The 18359-nt window shown below is 46.6% G+C and overlaps 1 protein-coding gene across 1 annotated transcript in view; it reads left to right on the forward strand.

Annotated features, from left to right (window-relative positions):
• The window catches only part of LOC115499948 (histone-arginine methyltransferase CARM1-like), a 248160-nt gene that overhangs the window by 214566 nt on the left and 15235 nt on the right, over positions 1 to 18359 (forward strand). Inside the window, exons 10-12 of the mRNA XM_030294235.1 lie at positions 553 to 643; positions 15753 to 15834; positions 17012 to 17097. Of these exons, the coding sequence (XP_030150095.1) occupies positions 553 to 643; positions 15753 to 15834; positions 17012 to 17097 (259 nt within the window). The remainder of the gene's footprint in view (positions 1 to 552; positions 644 to 15752; positions 15835 to 17011; positions 17098 to 18359) is intronic.

Here is an 18359-nt window from a genome sequence, read left to right on the forward strand (position 1 = left end):
TGTACGTATCAGGAACAAAACACATGAGTGGGTGTCCCAGCAAGGAGGGTGGTGAACCTCCAGAGAAGCCGAGCTTCTAGAAACACTTAAAAAGATAATCAGCACGATTATACAGGGACGAAGGCTGAGAATGGAAATAATAATGTGACGGAATGATGGGAATGTAAATTATTTTCAAAGCTGTTTTTACAACAATAAGATTTGTAAAGTGAAGGAAGGGCACGGAATTCGCAGCACAGGACATATAGGGAGGAAAAAGCCAAAAGCAGAGAAGGCAGTACGCCAGGTTCGATGTCTCACCTAGTTCCCCATAAGCTTTGATTGCAGCATAGCTTTGTGACTTGCATTAGTATTCCCTTCTTATATTTCCTCCAGTCTTCTGCCTAATTTTTTTTTTTTATCCTGGCTTCGAGGCAAGACTAGTTTTCAGCCTCTTGTGTAATAACTGAACTAGAATGAAAGAATATGTTGGCCAAGTGGCAGGTGGGTGTACCCTTCTCTCAGAAGGCTGTGGAAGTTCAACGTCTGGGTCTTTTGTCTTTTGCTCTTTAGGAATGATGTTCCCGACCTTCAGCGACATCCACTTGGCCCCCTTTTCTGACGAACAGCTCTACATGGAGCATTACTCCAGAGCCAACTTTTGGTAATGTTCTCTTCTCTCTTCCATTCCTTTTCCCTTAGAGTGAGCCAGAGTTCGGCATTTTGGGTTACCCAGTTGGCGGGGGGCTGGGGGGCAAGGAGAGGGGTGCTGTGCATGCATAGGATGTTTAACAGCACCCTTGGCCTCTACCTGCTAGTTGCCAGGAATGCCTTTCGCCCCGTTGTGAAACCAAAAATGTCTGTCCAGACATTGCCAGATGTCCCTGGCAGGGGAAGCGGGGCACAGAATCATCCCCTGTTGAGAATCACTGGAGTAGACAAACCAGGGAGCTGCTTACGCACTGTCACCCATCCAGAAGACCACCTGTTGCTGGAATGACAGCATCCTCCCCCTGCCTGCTGGCCGTTTTTCCCCACTGAACACCATCCACTCCTTGGGCTCAGAGCTATGGCCTCCGTTAGAACGCACCTCGCGGTCAGAGGGCGTGGGAATCAGTACCTCTTGATGTACATGAGTCGATCAAAATTTTTTTCTGGAGTTTTCGCACTAGTTGGCTATTGGCTTTTGAACAGTTCGCTTTCTCTCTTGAGACCTGGTTTCTTCGTTTGTAAAACGAGAACCAAGACAAAGCCGCTGCCGGTTCTAAACTGCCATTCTTGCTGACATTCTTTTTTGAGAACTGGTTTTTACAAGGAGAATGATGATATTGGACCCACGGGAGGGAGAAACAGAACAGATACCCTCCGAGTGGGAATGCTGGGTGTGTAGGAGGACAGGCATGTACTGGCATATGGAAGCGGATGGATGCTAAAATTTAAGCTTTGAGTTCCAGCTGACGTACGCAGAGCCTTCCAACACAGAGATATATCCACAGTTGATTTCCGGGTTTTTGTTTTTGTTTTTTTTTTTTTTCTCTTTGCAATCCTCTCTCTTGGTGAAGAAGCAGCAGATAGGAGGCACTTTGGTTTCCCAGGTTACCAGCTCTTTGAGGAGTAGGGTCAGCGGGCTGAAATTCTTCCTTTCTCTCTGATTTTTTTTTCTTGCAAAATAGGCTTTCCTAGCACAGACTTGCACTTCGTGGTGTCGGCTCAATCTGTACCTTTGAAGCTCCAAGCCACATACTTCCCAATGGGGGTGAGTGGCTTCTTGGAGCATGGCGGGGGAAGACCCTAATTATGATCATTGTTCTTTGGGCTCCTGCCGACCCTCAATGTTTATATTTTAAATATAAGCCTCCTGAGTGGGTGAAGAGGTTGGAGAGGCAGGAATTTCAGGTAACGGAAGAGACCAGACTCCTGCCCCCAGCGGGGCCGCGGGGTAGCGCGTTGTCCGGGTAGCCTCGTGTGCCTTCCCACCTGTTACCACCTGCCGCCAGCTTAGCTCCCTGCGAGTGAATGGTAATGATCACAGCGGATCGGCCAGGCCCACCAGCAGCATACAAACATACTGCTATTTATTCCATCTGAAAAGAAAAAAAAGAACCTTTTTTCTGTCTCACTTCCCCAGTTAGCCACCACCCATCTCTCTGAGTCCCTCTGCAGCCAGATTCCTCAAACAGCGTCGTCTCTCCTTCCAGTCTCCAACTCTTTCCTTCAGTTTCTCTCCTAAGACGTTCCTCCGTGGCCACTCTTACCAAGGTCACCGGTCTGCCGACCTCCACGTGTCTACATCCAGTGATCAGACCTCACCTGTCAGCTTATTTAACCCACGCCAGCATTTGAGCAGCGTTTGAAACGCCCAAAACCGCCTTTTTATTTCTCTCCTGCCTCACTGGTCGCTTTCTCAACCAGTCCTCCTCTGGTTCTTACCTGTCTCCTTCACCTGCTGACATTGGAGCGCCCCAGGACACAGTCTTGGACTTCTTCTTTGTCCACAGTCACTGCCTTGGCAAACTCACCCATTCCCGTAGCTTCAGATAGCATCTGTACACTCCTGATTCCCAAGTGTATCTCCTGAGCTCAGACATGTCCTGGAAACTCCATATTGTTATAGCCAGCTGCCCCCTGCGCATCTCCCCTTACAGAGACGTACCATCCAAACTCAACTCGTCTCCCCCACTTCCCCTCAAAATCTGCACCGGTCACGGTCTTTCCGTCTCAGCCGATGATAACGTTGTGCTCCCAATCATTCAGACCCCAAACCTTGAAGGCCTCTCTTTCTTTGTCACCATATCTAAACCATTGAGAAATTCTGTTGGTTCTACTTTTGAATTATACCCAGGATCCTGTCCAGTCTCAACTATATTCACTCTTCCCCTTTGTTCCCAACACTGTCCTCTCTCATCTCCATTACTGTGACAGCTTCTTAACTTGTCTATTCCCAGCATTTCCAAAGCCTTCTGGTAAATTCTGTCCAGTCAGGTTCCTCATTTCCCAGGACCACGTTCATTCAGCTCCCACCACACAGGCTTCCTTGCTGATTTTCAGACATATCCAACCACCTCGGAGCCCTTGCATTTGCTTATCCTCTTATGTGGAATACTTTTCCCCCACTATTCACATGGCTAATTCCTGCACCTCCATAAAGTCTGTCAAAATGTCAGCTATCCTGGGCATCCTATAAAATGGCGGCCATAGCACTCCCTATCCCACTCTTCCTGATTTGTGTTTTTCCTCTAGCACTTATCACCTCCAAAAAAGAACTATAATTCCTTTATTTGTTATTGTTTACTGTCTCCATCCTTCCTGATAAAATGTAAGCCCTGCAGAAGACCAAATTCTGTCATTTTTCACTCTTGTATCCCAAACACCCTACATGTCAAGTGCCTGTCACATGGTAGGTCCTCAATAAATATTTTTGAATGAGTAAAAACTCCAGTAATCTCAAGTGAGTGTGCAAATAATTACTATTAAATTTTAGTTCTCTCTTCAATTTCTCTATTAAAAAAAATAATACCGTGAATATCATTTTACAGCTTTTTTACTGTTTAAAATTTTATTTTTAATTTTTTTTTTAGTTTTGATTTCAGGACCTTGTTGCCTTGTTCTCAAATTTTCTCAATATTCTCTTGCTGCAGAGTATTTCTTTTGTTACTATATCATAATTTATCAACTCAAGCTATCCAGTGTTGGATATTAAATTATTATTATTTTTTTAATCTTTATTTTTGAGAGAGAGAGAGAGAGAGAGAGCGTGCAAGCAGGGGAGGGGCAGAAAGAAGAGAGGGGACAGAGGATCCAAAGCAGGCTCTGCATGGAGAACAGCGATCCCAATGCAGACTTCAAACTCATGAACCGTGAGATCATGACCTGAGCTGAAGTCAGACGCTTAAGCAACTGACCCACCCAAGTGCCCCTGGATATTAAACTATTTTAATTGCTAATTTAGTCCTATAAACTTCATAAGAAACAACACTAAGGGGGCTGTCTGCATGGCTCAGTCGGTTGAGTGTCCCAACTCTTGATTTCAGCTTGGACCCTGATCTCACAGTTGGTGGGATCAAGTCCCATGTCAGGCTCCACGCTAAGCCTGGAGCTTTCTTTTTATTTTTTAAAATTTTTTTTTTCAATGTTTATTTATTTTTGGGACAGAGAGAGACAGAGCATGAACGGGCGAGGGGCAGAGAGAGAGGGAGACACAGAATCGGAAACAGGCTCCAGGCTCCGAGCCGTCAGCCCGGAGCCCGACGCGGGGCTCGAGCTCACGGACCGCGAGATCGTGACCTGGCTGAAGTCGGACGCTTAACCGACTGCGCCACCCAGGCGCCCCTAAGCCTGGAGCTTTCTTGAAATTCTCTCTCTCTGTCTCTTTCTGCCCCTCTCACCACTTACAAATTCTCTCTCTCTCTCTCTCTCTCTCAAACAAAAACAAAAAAGCAACACTAAGGCATTATTTCTATATTCTACAAGAATATAGAATTTTATAGAATTCTGTATCTTAAATTCTATAAGAAACAATACTACAGTGAACATCCTTTTATAGAAATCTTGGTTTGCATTCTGATTATTTCCTTACAATAAATTGCTAGAAGCAGAATTACTGGACCAAAAGGTGTGAAGAAGGATCTTTAAAAAAATTATTCTTATATATTGCCAAATTGCCCTGTAGAAAAAGTTTTACCAATTAACACTTCCACCAGGGGTATATGAGAATGTCTGCTGAGTCTTGCCCATACGGGCTATGTTTTTTTAAATGCCAATTTGATTTGAAAAAAAAAAAAATGGTGGCCAGTTTATTTTTAATCTGTATGTCTTTGATAGCTAGTGCATTTGAACGGTTTTATTTTTAGTCAACAAACATGAAAAAAATGTTCAAAAAAATATCTAGTTAACAAAATTCCCAGCCTTCACTCTCCTTCTAATTCCCCTCCCTCTATGAAGAGGTTTCTGCATTAGGGTGACTGGGATGAGGCCCTCTGGTTGCACTTGTGCAGGGAAATGGGTGGTGAAAGTGTGTGCAGTTGCCATTACAAGAGGTGTAAAAGTGAAGGGCACCGGGGTGGCTCCGTCGGTTGAGCACCCGACTTAGGCTCAGGTCATGATCTCGTGGTTTGTGAGTTTGAGCCCCGTGTTGGGCTCAGTGCTGACAGCTCAGCACCTGGAGCCTGCTTCGGATTCTGTGTCTCCCTCCCCCTCTGTCCCTCCCCCACTCGCTGGTGCACACACACGCACTCTCTTTCTCTCTCTCTCTCTCAAAAATAAATAAAAACATTTAAAAAATTTATTTAAAAATTAAAAAACGAGAGGGATGACCGTGAAAGTGCTGGCTGAGAGGAGGAAAAGCAATGAAAAAAAGTGATTTAGATATATTCTGGAGAAGGGAGCTGAGAAACTGAGGAATAACAGGCCGAATAAATAAGATCATCAGGTGTAGTCAGTGATCGGTCCTCACCTGACTTTCTCATCAATCAGTACTTGGCACCATTGAGTCTTCACTTCTGGAGCCTAAGTCTGGTTTTCCTCCTTCATTATTGGCCCCAACTTGGTCTCCTTGTTGATTCTTCCTCATGACCCAAGTCTTCAGGGTTGGATTGATTCCAAGTTGGCTCTTACCGTCTTCTCCTTTCGGTCTCTTTTCCCCTCCATACTGATCTCATTCCATCTCCTGGCTGTAAATACGGTCTTTATGCCAGAAACTTCTGTAGTGGGAACTCCAGCCCACACCTCTCCCTGGAACCATAGACTTTAAGTGTCCAACTGGCTGGTGACAAGTCTGTGTGGATGTCTCTTGGGCATCTTAAATTTAACACGTCCAAAGGCAAGCTGCTGACCCTTGTCACCACCCCCCTGCTCACCACTGCAAAACAAAAAGACAAGAAGCCAAACAAAACACCCTGCTTCTGCTATAGCCTTGCGATAGCCTTCCAACTTGCTTCCTCTTCTTCCTTGATGACACATAATTCAGGTCATAGTCTTCCTCAGCTCAGAACCTCCAGTGGCTTCCCACCTTCTGCACTGTAAAAGCCAAACTTCTCCCTGTGGTTGATAAGACCCTCCAGGATCTAGTGCCACCCTGCTCCCCTTGTGATGTGGTTTCTTACCACTCCTTTCTTGTCCTCTGGGTCTTCAGTGACTGCTCTCCTTGCCTCTTCATGGACATGCCAGGCTTGCCGCCACCTCACTGGCCTCTGCCAGAAATGCAGATGGCCCCATGGCTTGCTCTCATCTTCTTCAGGTCTTAGCTCACACGCCATCTTCCCAGGAGACCTGCTCTTAATTATAAATTACAGTCTCTTCCCTCCTGGAAGCCCGTATCTCACTTCTCACTTCGTTTTCCCCCACTTCACTTATTATCATCTGCTGCATTGTATGTTTTTACTTATTTATTTAATGTATTGTCTGCAGGTTCCATAATAGTGGCTATTTGTTTCGCGCCATTCCGCATCATCTCATCTAGCTAGTAGTAGTTCCATATTCATTTATCAACTGGCAGATAAATGCATTGGCGTAAGAATTCCTTACATATTAAGGGTATTAAGACTTTGTTGTATTTTCTTCAGAATTTTTAATTTGCCTTGTAACCATCTTTGTGATGGTTTTCACCACAGAAGAAGTTAAAATATTTTTGGGTAGCTAGATCGACCAGTGTATTCTTTGGTAGTTTCTTTCTCTTCCTTTATTTGGAAAAGGGCTTCCCCACTGTAAGATTAGTATTAACTTCTATTTCTTTCATGTTTTCACTTTTTCCATTTAACATTTTTTAATTTTTATGTTTAACTCTAAAATTCATTGTAGTTTAAGTATGTGGTAAGCATAGAATTTTATCCTTTCTAAATAACCAATTATGAGGCTCTCTCAGTAGACAAGGGTACTACATTCTGATGTTAGTAGCAGTCACCTACAAAATTAACAACTTCCTTATTTGATCAAGACTTCTTGCCCCTTATTAATTAAGATTCTAGAAACTACCTCCTGAGAATAATCTCAGTCATAAAGAATCATCATCCCCAGCTGTAAAACTTCTTTATGTGATGTTACTACTGATATTATTTAAAATAATTGGTTCAGGGGCTTAATTTTTTTTTTATTTTCACGTTTATTTCTTCTTGAGAGAGAGAAGAGAGAGCACAAACGGGAGGTGCAGAGAGATACAGAGACACAGAATCCAAAGCAGGCTCCAGGCTCTGAGTTGTCAGTGCAGAGCCCGACGCAGGGCTCGATGCAGGGCTCGAACTCACGAGCTGTGAGAGCATGACCTGAGCCCGAGTCAGACGCTTAACTGACTGAGCCACCCAGGTGCCCCTGTCAACTTCTAACTGTAAAACTTTACCAAGTTAATTTAATCTATCTGAGACGCAGTATCGTTATTCATAAATTAAAGGTACTAATACTCCCTACCTGGGGATGGGGGCCTTTCAGAGATGGGCCCTCTACTTGTTCTTTGCTATTTTGATAGCCCTTTCTTCACAGGCCAATGTGAGGGTTCTGCCAGATTCTGAAGGTCTCCCAGTTGTATATTCGGGGACTCAGAAAATAACCACAGGGTGGGTAGGAGCCCACTGGGTCTCTGTGAGATGGACTTGGCCCAAAGGTTGGAGAACATTTACCATGTGTGCGGTGGTGGTCCTTCAGCGTCATTCATTAAGAGGCTGGGCCTCTACGGCAGCCATGGACCAGTGGTCTCTAGACCCATAAGCCATATCTGGAAATTGGACCTGGAAATTGGGTGAGGGACCTCATCTCTCCATTGTGGCAGCCGACATCATCCTGCTTACCGGCTGGCAGATGTGTTGTTGTCATTGTTGTTACATAATTTGAACACTATCCTAATTAACTCTATATCTGTCTGACATCTCTGGGAACACGATGGTCTGTTCACCACCACCACAGGTCAGGGTACCCTCACTGTCACTGTTGCCTTGCTTCCCAACACTGTAATTATGTCCTTCTTGACTATGACAGGTAATTATCGCTTCCTTGATTCTGACCTCTGAAGTTCCCTCCAAATTGTGCTCACTAGGAACGCAGTGTAATGGCAGCAGCAGCATTTTTAATCTGCCGAGGACAGCCACCCTAAGCTTCCCAAAGATGCCATTGCTCTCTTACTTGTTGATCCCCTATTACCTTTGTGAAAGGAGGGTGTCCTGGGTCTTTCCTGAGAATGTAGTCGGGGGAAATGTTCTTGGGTCTTACTTGGTAGATCTTTCTAGCCTTTCTGAGCCTTCTGACTCCTTCCTTAATACTACGCTGCAGACGTTCTGGAATCACCACTTCATTGACTGCAGGCCATCATGATGACCAAGCTTCAAAGTGACATCCCAGCAGACTGTTAGGTCTGGTATTTTGTTAGAACACTGAATCCTATGAGTGCCCACGTCAATGAAATTGTGTCCTATCCTGACTTACATTCTACCCTTTCTAGTTCAAGATCCTTAAAATTCACTTCTATACGTATTTCCCTGGTTCTTAGCAGGAAATATTAGTCAGCTTGTACATTGTCTTCAGTATGTAAGTTAGACTCTTCCAGAATAGGAATTGACTTACTGCTCAGGCTGTGCTTGAGTTATCAACCTGACAGCCATGAGGGACCATTAGCCTGAAGGCAGCTGGCAATAGTGAAACTGATCTTGAGGAGAACAGAATTATCTTGCAAGGCACAGGCTTCAGGAAATGGGGTTGTGCAGCCTTCAGGAAGCTACTGCTTGGACAAGAAGGATAAGAATTCTGCTTCTGTTCACCTGAAGCATTCAGGGAGAGTTGGGAAGATGTTTTCAGGATTCTGCCCCTTGTTCACTCAACTCTCCCAGTCCCAGACCTCGGGGTCCTACTCTTTGCTAGCCAGGGTGCCAGCTATGATACATAAGACCTATCAAGGTTGCATTCCCAATCTCCTTTGCAGCTCTTCTGCTGTTGCTGGTTTACTATCTTGAACTCAGCTTGGGTTCCCCAAGGAACTCAGTGTTAGGTAGAGTTGATAAGCTACAACTTCATTAAAGAATGTAATCCCAGCAAAACAAGAATGAGAAGTAAGAGAGATTCGGAGAAGGAGGGAGAGCTAATGCAGAAGCACATTACTCATCTGACCACCACATGGTATCAAACACCAAGAGACTGCTTGATCCCTCGGCCATCTCCAGAGGCTGAATGAACCACATCTCCAGACAGTGTATACAGAGGATTGGGGAGATTTGTCCACTGCCTGTTATCTCCCCGTTGGTCAACTGTTCACCCCTCAATATTAACTAGCCTATACCTTTGGGTTGTGAATGTGTGAACACCAGATGGGTCTCACGGCATCCGTGCCCCAGAGTCAAGAGGAATACCCTCGGGTGGAAGTGGAAGGATGCACAGTGCCGGCCTGAGGTGACGCACCGTTGGGCTGTGCCCACGTGGGGTCAAAAGAGCTTGTACCTTGGCACGACAGGTCAGAATACATGGCTGAGGATTTCAGAGAACAGGTAAGACTGAGAGGATCTGAGGTGGCACTGAAATGGTGGTACACCATTAAGGAACCAAAAGATACGTCTCAGTTTCCTTTCCAGGGAATTGTGAGCAGGTGGTATGCATCCATCATGGTGGACAAGGGCAGTGCCAGTTGGGTGATAGCAGGATGCCGGTGGTGGATGTCCTGTAGTCGTTTGTACTTATGAAAATCAGAAGTCTGTGCTTGCAAAGGATGAGGGAAGACGAATGTGGGAAATCTTCCACGGGCCCTGAGTGCTCTCTTCTCGCACCTGTCTACTCTGAGTCTACAAAATGCCTTATTGACCATGGCGCTGAGACTGCTAAATGTCTTATTGACCACAGTGCTGCTGAGAAACACATTATTTTTAAGGAAATCCATTCATCTGAATGGACAGACTGCTCAATTCCACTGAGAAGGTAATGGATGGTTTGTTCCCAGGCTAATTCTGCCTCCAAACAGAAATTTCTACTGAAGGTTCTTTTGGCGTAGCAAGAGTTTCGTGCCTTCTGGTCTTTCCCAAAAATATATTTGGCCCTGATAGTCACCGGTACCCAGAGACACCATGTGGACCAAATGAGAACATTTCAAATTGGAATATGATGTAACCGAATTTTGGTGGGAAGCCAAGAATATGGCACCACATACCACAGAGAGGGAACTTTTGAAGGAACACGGCCATGACCAGTGTAATCGTGTTTCAGTTCCCCTGCGCCCGTGTCCTTGTTCCATGTATGCCTTCACGGTTGCTTCACTGTAGTCTCCTTTCAGCCACTGGTATTTCTTCTTGATATCCCCTCTGCTTCTCTGTGTATAGCTACAGTTCCGGCACCCACCTGGCTTTTGTGCACAGAAGAAGCTTCAGTTTCTACATTCATCTTTTTTTTTTTTAATTTTTTTTTCCACGTTTATTTATTTTTGGGACAGAGAGAGAGACAGAGCATGAACGGGCGAGGGGCAGAGAGAGAGGGAGACACAGAATCGGAAACAGGCTCCAGGCTCCGAGCCGTCAGCCCGGAGCCCGACGCGGGGCTCGAACTCCCGGACCGCGAGATCGTGACCTGGCTGAAGTCGGACACTTAACCGACCGCGCCACCCAGGCGCCCCTACATTCATCTTTTATGTAACTTATGTCAAACTCCTAGGTCTTCCACAATATCCGTCCCTTTGGCTACCCACACTGAGACCTTATTTTTTTTCTTTAACCATGTAGTGTCTCTTTCAGTGTTGTAGACACAGTACAAGTGTCCCAAGTGGAAGGAGTTCAAGTGCAATGCCAAGGTCCAAGCCAGGCTCGGGAAACTAACAGGGAGGTTTGGAGTAATGGAATAGATGACCCCAGTGTGGTCTAGGATGAGGCTGAATACACACTCTTCCTATGGGCAAAGTGCCTTTGTGAAGGAGTCTGATCTTTAAAATGGTGAATTCCTCTTTCCATGCATTCACTGCAGTTCCAGCAGGCAAGTTATGGGCTTGGAAGAAACTAAAATTTGTGGTGGGAATAGGAGCATTTTAGACGTTGCGCACTTCGCACTAGAGGGGAAGCCGTTTTTAAAGTCATGGAGAGTGTTCGGGACTGCAGCTAGAAGGGCAGGTGCACGAGCCTTGGGAGTGTCTGTTACAAATAGAGCGGTGAATCCTTCATGCCACATCTCAACAAAAACTCTTCAGTGTTTACAAACGGGCTTTTGTTCAAAGAAGAAGCTTGAACTTCCATATTCATCTTTTTCGTAACCTAGCTCTTCCAGGATTTCTACTCTTGAGCCCATAGACAACAAATGCACATTTAGGAACTCATAGCTCCATACCCACGTCTCCTTTGCAGCTGTTGGAGGAAAAGTCTTAGACTTGACCCTCACTGGGTCAGATGCCCAACCCTGGGATCATTGCCAAGACCAGGGCAGTAAGATGCTCTGATTGACTGGGACGGAACCACATGAGTCGAGGGCAGAGATAAGACACCACCCAAGTCCCAAGGACTGAGTGTGAGGGAGAGGTGCCTTCCAGAAGAAAATCTGGTGCTGTTTCCAGAAGAAGAGCAACTGTTTGCTGCTTAGAACGAACAAGAGATGTCCACCTAATTGTCTTGATGGACCCACTCTTCCTTCTGATACAGGCTTCCATAGGTCCAATTGTTAGGCAAACCGGTAATGTCTACACTTACACCTGCACACCTAGGGATGCCCCTTGGATTCCTTTATGGAATCACAGGCTTGCCCTTACTTCTTACGAAAGATGCACAGTCTGAAGCTTGGTTTCTTTTAAGGACTGTGCATTTATTTCCCGCTCTTTTTTTTATAGCAAAAAAAAAAAAAAACCCATATTTTAAAAAATGTAGAGTATATACATATATCACATATAAAATATAAGCCACATTGCTTTGCTGGAGTTTAAACCCCAAAGACCAAAGACATCATGAGCCAAGCATCTTTATAGATACCACTTTACACAGTGGTATGTCTGCATTCTACAGATGGGGGAAATGGTCGCAATCGGTATATATAAGAGACGTATAAGAAACTAAGAAGATATAACTTGTTCCTAGACGTGCATCCTTTTCCTGTGAGCCATCCCCACAAGGCCATCCCAGCCACCCTCTCATTCTGCATCCACAGTACCACGAGCACCATGTGTGTCTTTGGTGACGTCCTTCGATCCCTGTGTTTGTTTTCTAGTTCGTAGGGTTTATACATCTCTCCTCACATTGGCATCACCTTGGTTTGTAGGGTTTATGTATCTCTCATCAGGTTGGCATAACCTTGGTTGTCACTGTTGGTAAAGTATATAGTACATTAAGACACAAAAAAGTTGCTTAATTGTCGAGGTGCCTGGGTGGCTCAGTCGGCTGGGCGTCTGACTTCAGCTCAGGTCATGATCTCACGGTCTGCGAGTTTGAGCCCCGCGTCGGGCTCTGTGCTGACAGCTTGGAGCCTGGAGCCTGCTTCAGATTCTGTGTCTCCCTCTCTCTCCGCCCTTCCTCCTTCTCTCTCTCTCAAAATTAAACATTAAAAATTTTTTTAAAAAGAGTTGCTTAATTGTCAACAGCAGAATAGGGTCTTTCCTTCCTTTTTTCCCTTTCTTTCCTTTCTTGTTTGTTTTTTTCCAAGGGAAGGAAGCTCCTCAATGGAGGTGAAGATGTAAAGATATTTTTTAAAACAAAATGTGCGAGCTGTGCTGTGGGAGCGCATGTTCATATCGTCAAAGAGAGCGCTCACGTCACAGAAGCTCCCCTCTGTGAATGCAAGAGGCCGGTGCTGACTCCTCTAAGAGAACAAAGGCAGTACTACTTTCCTTCCAAGACAGATCCAGGAGGCTGGTGGGGAGAGATGTGTGGACGAGGAGGAAGGACAAAAACCAAGATGAATTGGTGAAGACCCAAGAACAAAGGAGGCCAGAGAGGTAGCTTCCCCCTCATGGCTCTCCAAGCTGAGCTCTGCATGTAGAACCTGGAGAAGTTCATGTCCGCATAAACGGGTTGCCTCTTTCTCTGTGCTCTGGGTCTGTTTAGGCCTAGCTAATAGGACCGTTATTTTCCTTCTGGGCTCTCTTGGCAGGACTTTCCAGACGTTGCATGTATTATGGTGGAGAGGGAGGGGAGGGGAGTTGGAACTGGGAAGTCAGAAGAAGAAAACACACGTGGTCTCCGCCTTATGGGCTCATAAAGAGGCCATAAGTTAACTTGGAAAATAAAACCCACAGATGATGAAAACAATGGAAATTATCCCCAGCTTCCAAGTCAACAGACTCGTTTCCTGATTCATCCCCCCACATTGTCACTTAGGAGACCCAGAGAGATGCCAGCTCCCATCTGCTTTAATTATTTTGTGATGCATTTCAGAAGAAGATTTGAGATTTCTAAGAATCAGAAAGATGGTCTGGCCGGAAAGTTTTTAAAACCCAGGCGGTGGCTGTTGGCCCACCACAGTGCACACCCCAGGAGTGGTACCTCCGTGTACCACAATGATCGTGGCTGTTGGGCTTTCATTGGTACCACACAAGGCAAAGGGCACAGACTTGGTCCCTCCGAGGCTGGGTACAAGGGATAGAGAGCAGTTTGCAGCCTCAGGCACTGCCGGGTGGAAAGCTGCCTTTGTCCTTGGGGATTGTCTTTCCCCTACTTGGTGAGGATTGTGGAACCGGTAACTTAGGAGTGGTCAACCCCGGTTGCACGTGAGAATCACCTGTTGAGCTTTGGAAACAGGCAGTAGGTTTACACCCTGGATCAAATGAATCGCAGTTGGAGGGATGCAGTCCAGGCATCAGCTTTTTAAAAGCCTCCCAGGGATTCTAAAGGATGGACTGGAGTCCTTCTGGGCTTTCTGGGAAACTCTGTCCCGCCTCCGTCCCTTTCCTTTCTTTCCCCCTCTCCCTCACTTTCCTTCTCCCCTTCCTTCCCTCTAATGAAAACTTTGTGACAGTGACTTATTTATTTCCCCCTAAAACACCTTCACTCTCCTTCTAAACACTGCAGTGTTTCCAGAATTTTCTAGACTTACAGGAGCCTTGTGTTCAATATATGTATTCGTATTTTGGCTGCATTGTGGGCCAGCCTGGCCGTGCCCCTTGTTGGAAGGAGAAGATTAAGAAACACGTAATGCAACTGAAGAATCTTGGGGTAATGATCTTCCATTTGTCCATTTTCTTCATTGGCACCTGTGCCCATGCATAGGCCTGTTACGGACACCCAGTCTTCCGTTCATTCCCTCAAGATAGATAGATGAAAGCTAGCTACGTGACTGTTAATCCTAATAATATACCAGCCCTGTGCTAAGTACATACACAGTGATGAATAAGAAAATACTTTTACTTTTAAATGGGCTAAACTTAAATATCGTATTGTAACACAAGATTTAAATTTTTTTTATTTTTTATCGTTTTAAATGTTTATTTTTGAGAGAAAGAGAGAGATACAGAGCATGAATAGGGGAGGGACAGAGAGAGGGAGACACAGAACCCGAAGCAGGCTCCAGGCTCCAAGCTGTCAGCACAGAGCCCGACCTGGGGCTTGAACTCAGCTCAGAGCCTGACACGGGGCTCGAACTCACAAACTGTGAGATCATGACCTGAGCCGATGGACACTTAACTGGCTGAGCCACCCAGGCGCCCCTTAAAATGTTTTCAATGGGACCATTTGAGCTGAGTCTCAAAGACCGGGTAGGAATGAACAGGGCAAAAGAGGGGAAGGGGATTTCGAGGCAGAGGCGAAACCGAGCAGAGGCTGAGAGCTAAGAAATGGCTCGTGCCCCTCAGGATTCGCCTGCAGTTCAGTGGGGTTGCTTTTCACTTGTCGGATGAGAACTGGCTGAGAGAGCATCCCAAGCAGTCTCCGCGCCATCAGCCCAGAGCCCAGCTCAGGGCTGGAACCCACGAACCATCAGATCATGACCTGAGCTGAGGTCAAGAGTCAGATGCATAACTCACTGAGCCACCCAGGCGCCCGTCGCACACACCCCCCCCCCGCCCCGCCCCCGGTCAAATAAAGCTACTCTTAATCGACACCCTAGATCTCTCCTCTCAAGAGTTTAGACCACTAGCCAAGCTGACCCAGAGCGCCTGCTGGGTCCCAGGTGTGGTCTGAGGCATGGTCCTTCCCTTACGTGAAGGTAAGACAGCCAGGGGTGTGCAGGTGAACGCTTTGCCTCTGGCTCTCAGAAGGAAGGAAGCACAATGTGTCGCGTTTGTCCTCGTCGCTGACCACAGATTTGAGAAGAACTGTGCGCAGTGCGCTGAGACAAGCAGGTTCCAGGCTCCCCACCAGGCACGGCCCTCGCTCACTTGGGACTCTCCTGCTGTCGGCCACCCCGGCAAGCGTCGTCGGGAAGTTGCAGGCCGGGGGCTATGGCAGAATAGAAAACAGAAATCTGTTTCCTGAAACGGGCTTTAGGGAGCTCAAGTCATGCTCTGGGTTGGATAATGAGGGGGCCAAGGAACTGTGTTTCAGGACTTGGACAGTAGGTGCTAGAGTAGGCAGCCGCTTTGGGGCCCGAGGTCAGGGGTGGGAGCCCAGAGCTTCTAAACATCCTCCTAAAAATCCTCAGTAATCTTCCACAAATAATGTCCTTTACCTCAACCACCTCCCCCTTCTGTCTTTTCCCACCACAGGTCACGTACAGGTCTTCATGTTCGCTGGAGAAGATTCCTTCCTCTGTTTGTCCCCCTAGACCAGTTTCCCTTCCCGTGTTCGCACACATGCCCCAGGCTGCCTCTGAGGACCTGGGAGGTGGCCTCCCAGGACGTCACAGCTGTAAGGGGCTCGGGGACTCTGCGGAGGGGCAAGATGCATGGCAATTCTCTGTGTTCCCTCTTTCAGGCACCAGCAGTGTTTCTATGGGGTCAACCTGTCCAGTCTCCGGGGGGCCGCGGTGGACGAATATTTCAGGCAGCCGATAGTGGTAAGTGTGCTTCATTCCAGGCTCTCCCCCCCCCCCCATGTGTTCGTCTATCGATCCGCTCACTCGCCCGCTCGCTCACGCACCTGGGAGGCACCGTGTTGCCAGGCTCTGTGAAGCCGGCACAGAAGAGAAAAAAGAGCTCCTTGGAGCCCTGGGTTTTCGAGTGCTCCAGCTCTCATTTCCAATCAATTACGAAAATTCTCAGGGAATGATGCTGTCGGAGGCAAGGAGATTTTCTGACCGCCTTTCAATAAGTCACTTCTAATTCTCCCACTGCCCTGACTCACCCCGTGTACACACTCAGCCCTGGTACTTGTTCAATAATTCATATCTTCCCATTGATTCTGGTGGCCCCAGGCATAGAGGAGGAAGCTCTGTAAAATAAATAGCTTAGATCAGGAGCTTTGCTGTCGAACACGTTGGGGTTTCAGTCGTGGCCCCATCCAACTGTGCGACCTTGGACAACGATAAGTTTGCATTAACCCAAACTGGCTTAATTACTGGGCTTCCAGAACCGCAAAGCCTGAAGCAAGGGACCTGTTGCAGGGGTTCAGACAATGTCACCCGAGTCTGATTTTTTCCATCCTTGTAATTTGTCTCCATTGCCTCTGATTTAACCCTATTCTCAGTCAGGATCTCCCCTTGTGGTAGCAAGATGGCTTCAGGGACTCCAGCCTCAGACTCTTACAACTCTTTTAAGTCCCACAGGAGGACCTGCCTTTTTCCAATAACTTGAGCGAGAGCCCCAGGATTAGTTTGGGTAGAGGCTGGCCGCCCTCCCTTGGGTCGTGCTCCTGCATCTGAAACTGTATTCAGGGAAAAAGTGATCAGTGATTGGCCAAGCTAGGGTCACAGGCCACACCCGGAGCAGAGGTAGGCTAAGTTTTTCTGGAACTTCCTGGAATGTGCAGAAGTGGTAAAATCTGGATGATTTTCAGATACACCAAACAGCTGCTCCTTAGCACGCAGGAGAGCATGAAGCACTTGGGGCTTGGCGTGTAGAAAACGTGAAATAATTGTTAGCTACTCCGACTGATAGGCATTCTCATTAAGCTCATGCCTTCTAAATCCTAACTCCTGTTGACTTAACACTTCAAGAGGAAAGCCACTTTACAGGCTTGCTTGGGTTCGGTTTATCCTGACCGAAAGATAATGCCTCTGCTTCCTTGCCCCCAAGGACACGTTTGACGTTAGGATTTTGATGGCTCGGACGGTCAAATACACGGTAAACTTCATGGATGCGGAGGAAGCCGATCTGCACAGGTTTGTAAATATCAGCATTACTCCTGGTCTTTAAAGCCTCTTCTCAGCCTTTCTCAGCCCCAGAACCTCAGTGCAGGGTTTTGCCGCTCACACAGGGGCGAGATCTCGGGTGTGAGTCACACACAGGGATGCTATATCAATACTCGTTCCATTTTATTGCAAAACATGGATAATGCTGCTTCTTTCGTGGGTTGTTTTAAGAGCTGAATGAGAAAAACTAAGTAGTAATGGCTTGAACTTCTGCAACCACTCGATGTTCTGAGCCCTTCACTTCCAATGACTCATTTCGTCCTCATGACAGTGCTCTACACATGGAACTGTTGTTACCTCCATTTTAATGGTGACAGATGTGAGGCAGAGTGGAACACTGGGTTTCAAAAGATCACAGAATCAGTATGTTAAAAAAAAATTTTTTTGAGCAACAGGCAGAAGTTTATTAATGTATAAGATTAGAAAGAATAGTAGTAGAGTGGCGACATTCAAAAGTGAATGCTCCCAACTTTCTTAATGTTTATTTATTTTTGAGAGAGAGAGAGAATGCATGCACAAGTGGGGGAGGGGCAGAGAGAGACAGCGACACAGAATCCAAAGCAGGCTCCAGGCTCCGAGCCAAGTCAGCACAGAGCCCGATGCGGGGCGCGAACTTACAAACCGTGAAATCATGACCTGAGCTGAAGTCACACGCTCAACCGACTGAGTCACCCGGGTGCCCCATGAGTATATTGGACCTGGGATTTGAACCATTCAGAAGGCTCCAGAGTCTGGGCTGTTTGACCTGTCACTCAGGCCAGTGCCCACATTAACGTCAAGAAGAGTACAGCCTACTTTACATTAGGTGCTGGGCTAAGTGTTTCACAGGCCCCGGCTCCTTTTCAAAGAGGACATTCAGTAAATGTTAGCCTTGCCCTCCTCCCTCCACTTGAAGAGACTCTGTAATGGGAACTCACTCCTTAGATGGTGCTCTGAATCCCCTTTGGATGATTTTTCACTGGTATTTTGCCTTTTTCTCTCTGGAAGGAGATCTCTATGCACGTTTTTTTCTGGGTACGAAATTTAAGACCCAGCCAAGTTGTCGTCTTTCCTGGACCCCTGAGGAAGCAAGGGCCAGACTCGAGCAGGTGCAGCTGGCCAACGCAAACCATCATCTGTCCGGAGATCACAACGGACAAAGGGTGCTGTGTCTAATCAGCGCAGGCTAGAACCTGCAGCACTAACAAAAAGAAACCTTGAAACAGAACAGATGGTTTAACTGACTGTGCCCC

Source organism: Lynx canadensis, chromosome D4, assembly GCF_007474595.2.
Source record: "Lynx canadensis isolate LIC74 chromosome D4, mLynCan4.pri.v2, whole genome shotgun sequence".
NCBI lineage: Eukaryota > Metazoa > Chordata > Mammalia > Carnivora > Felidae > Lynx > Lynx canadensis.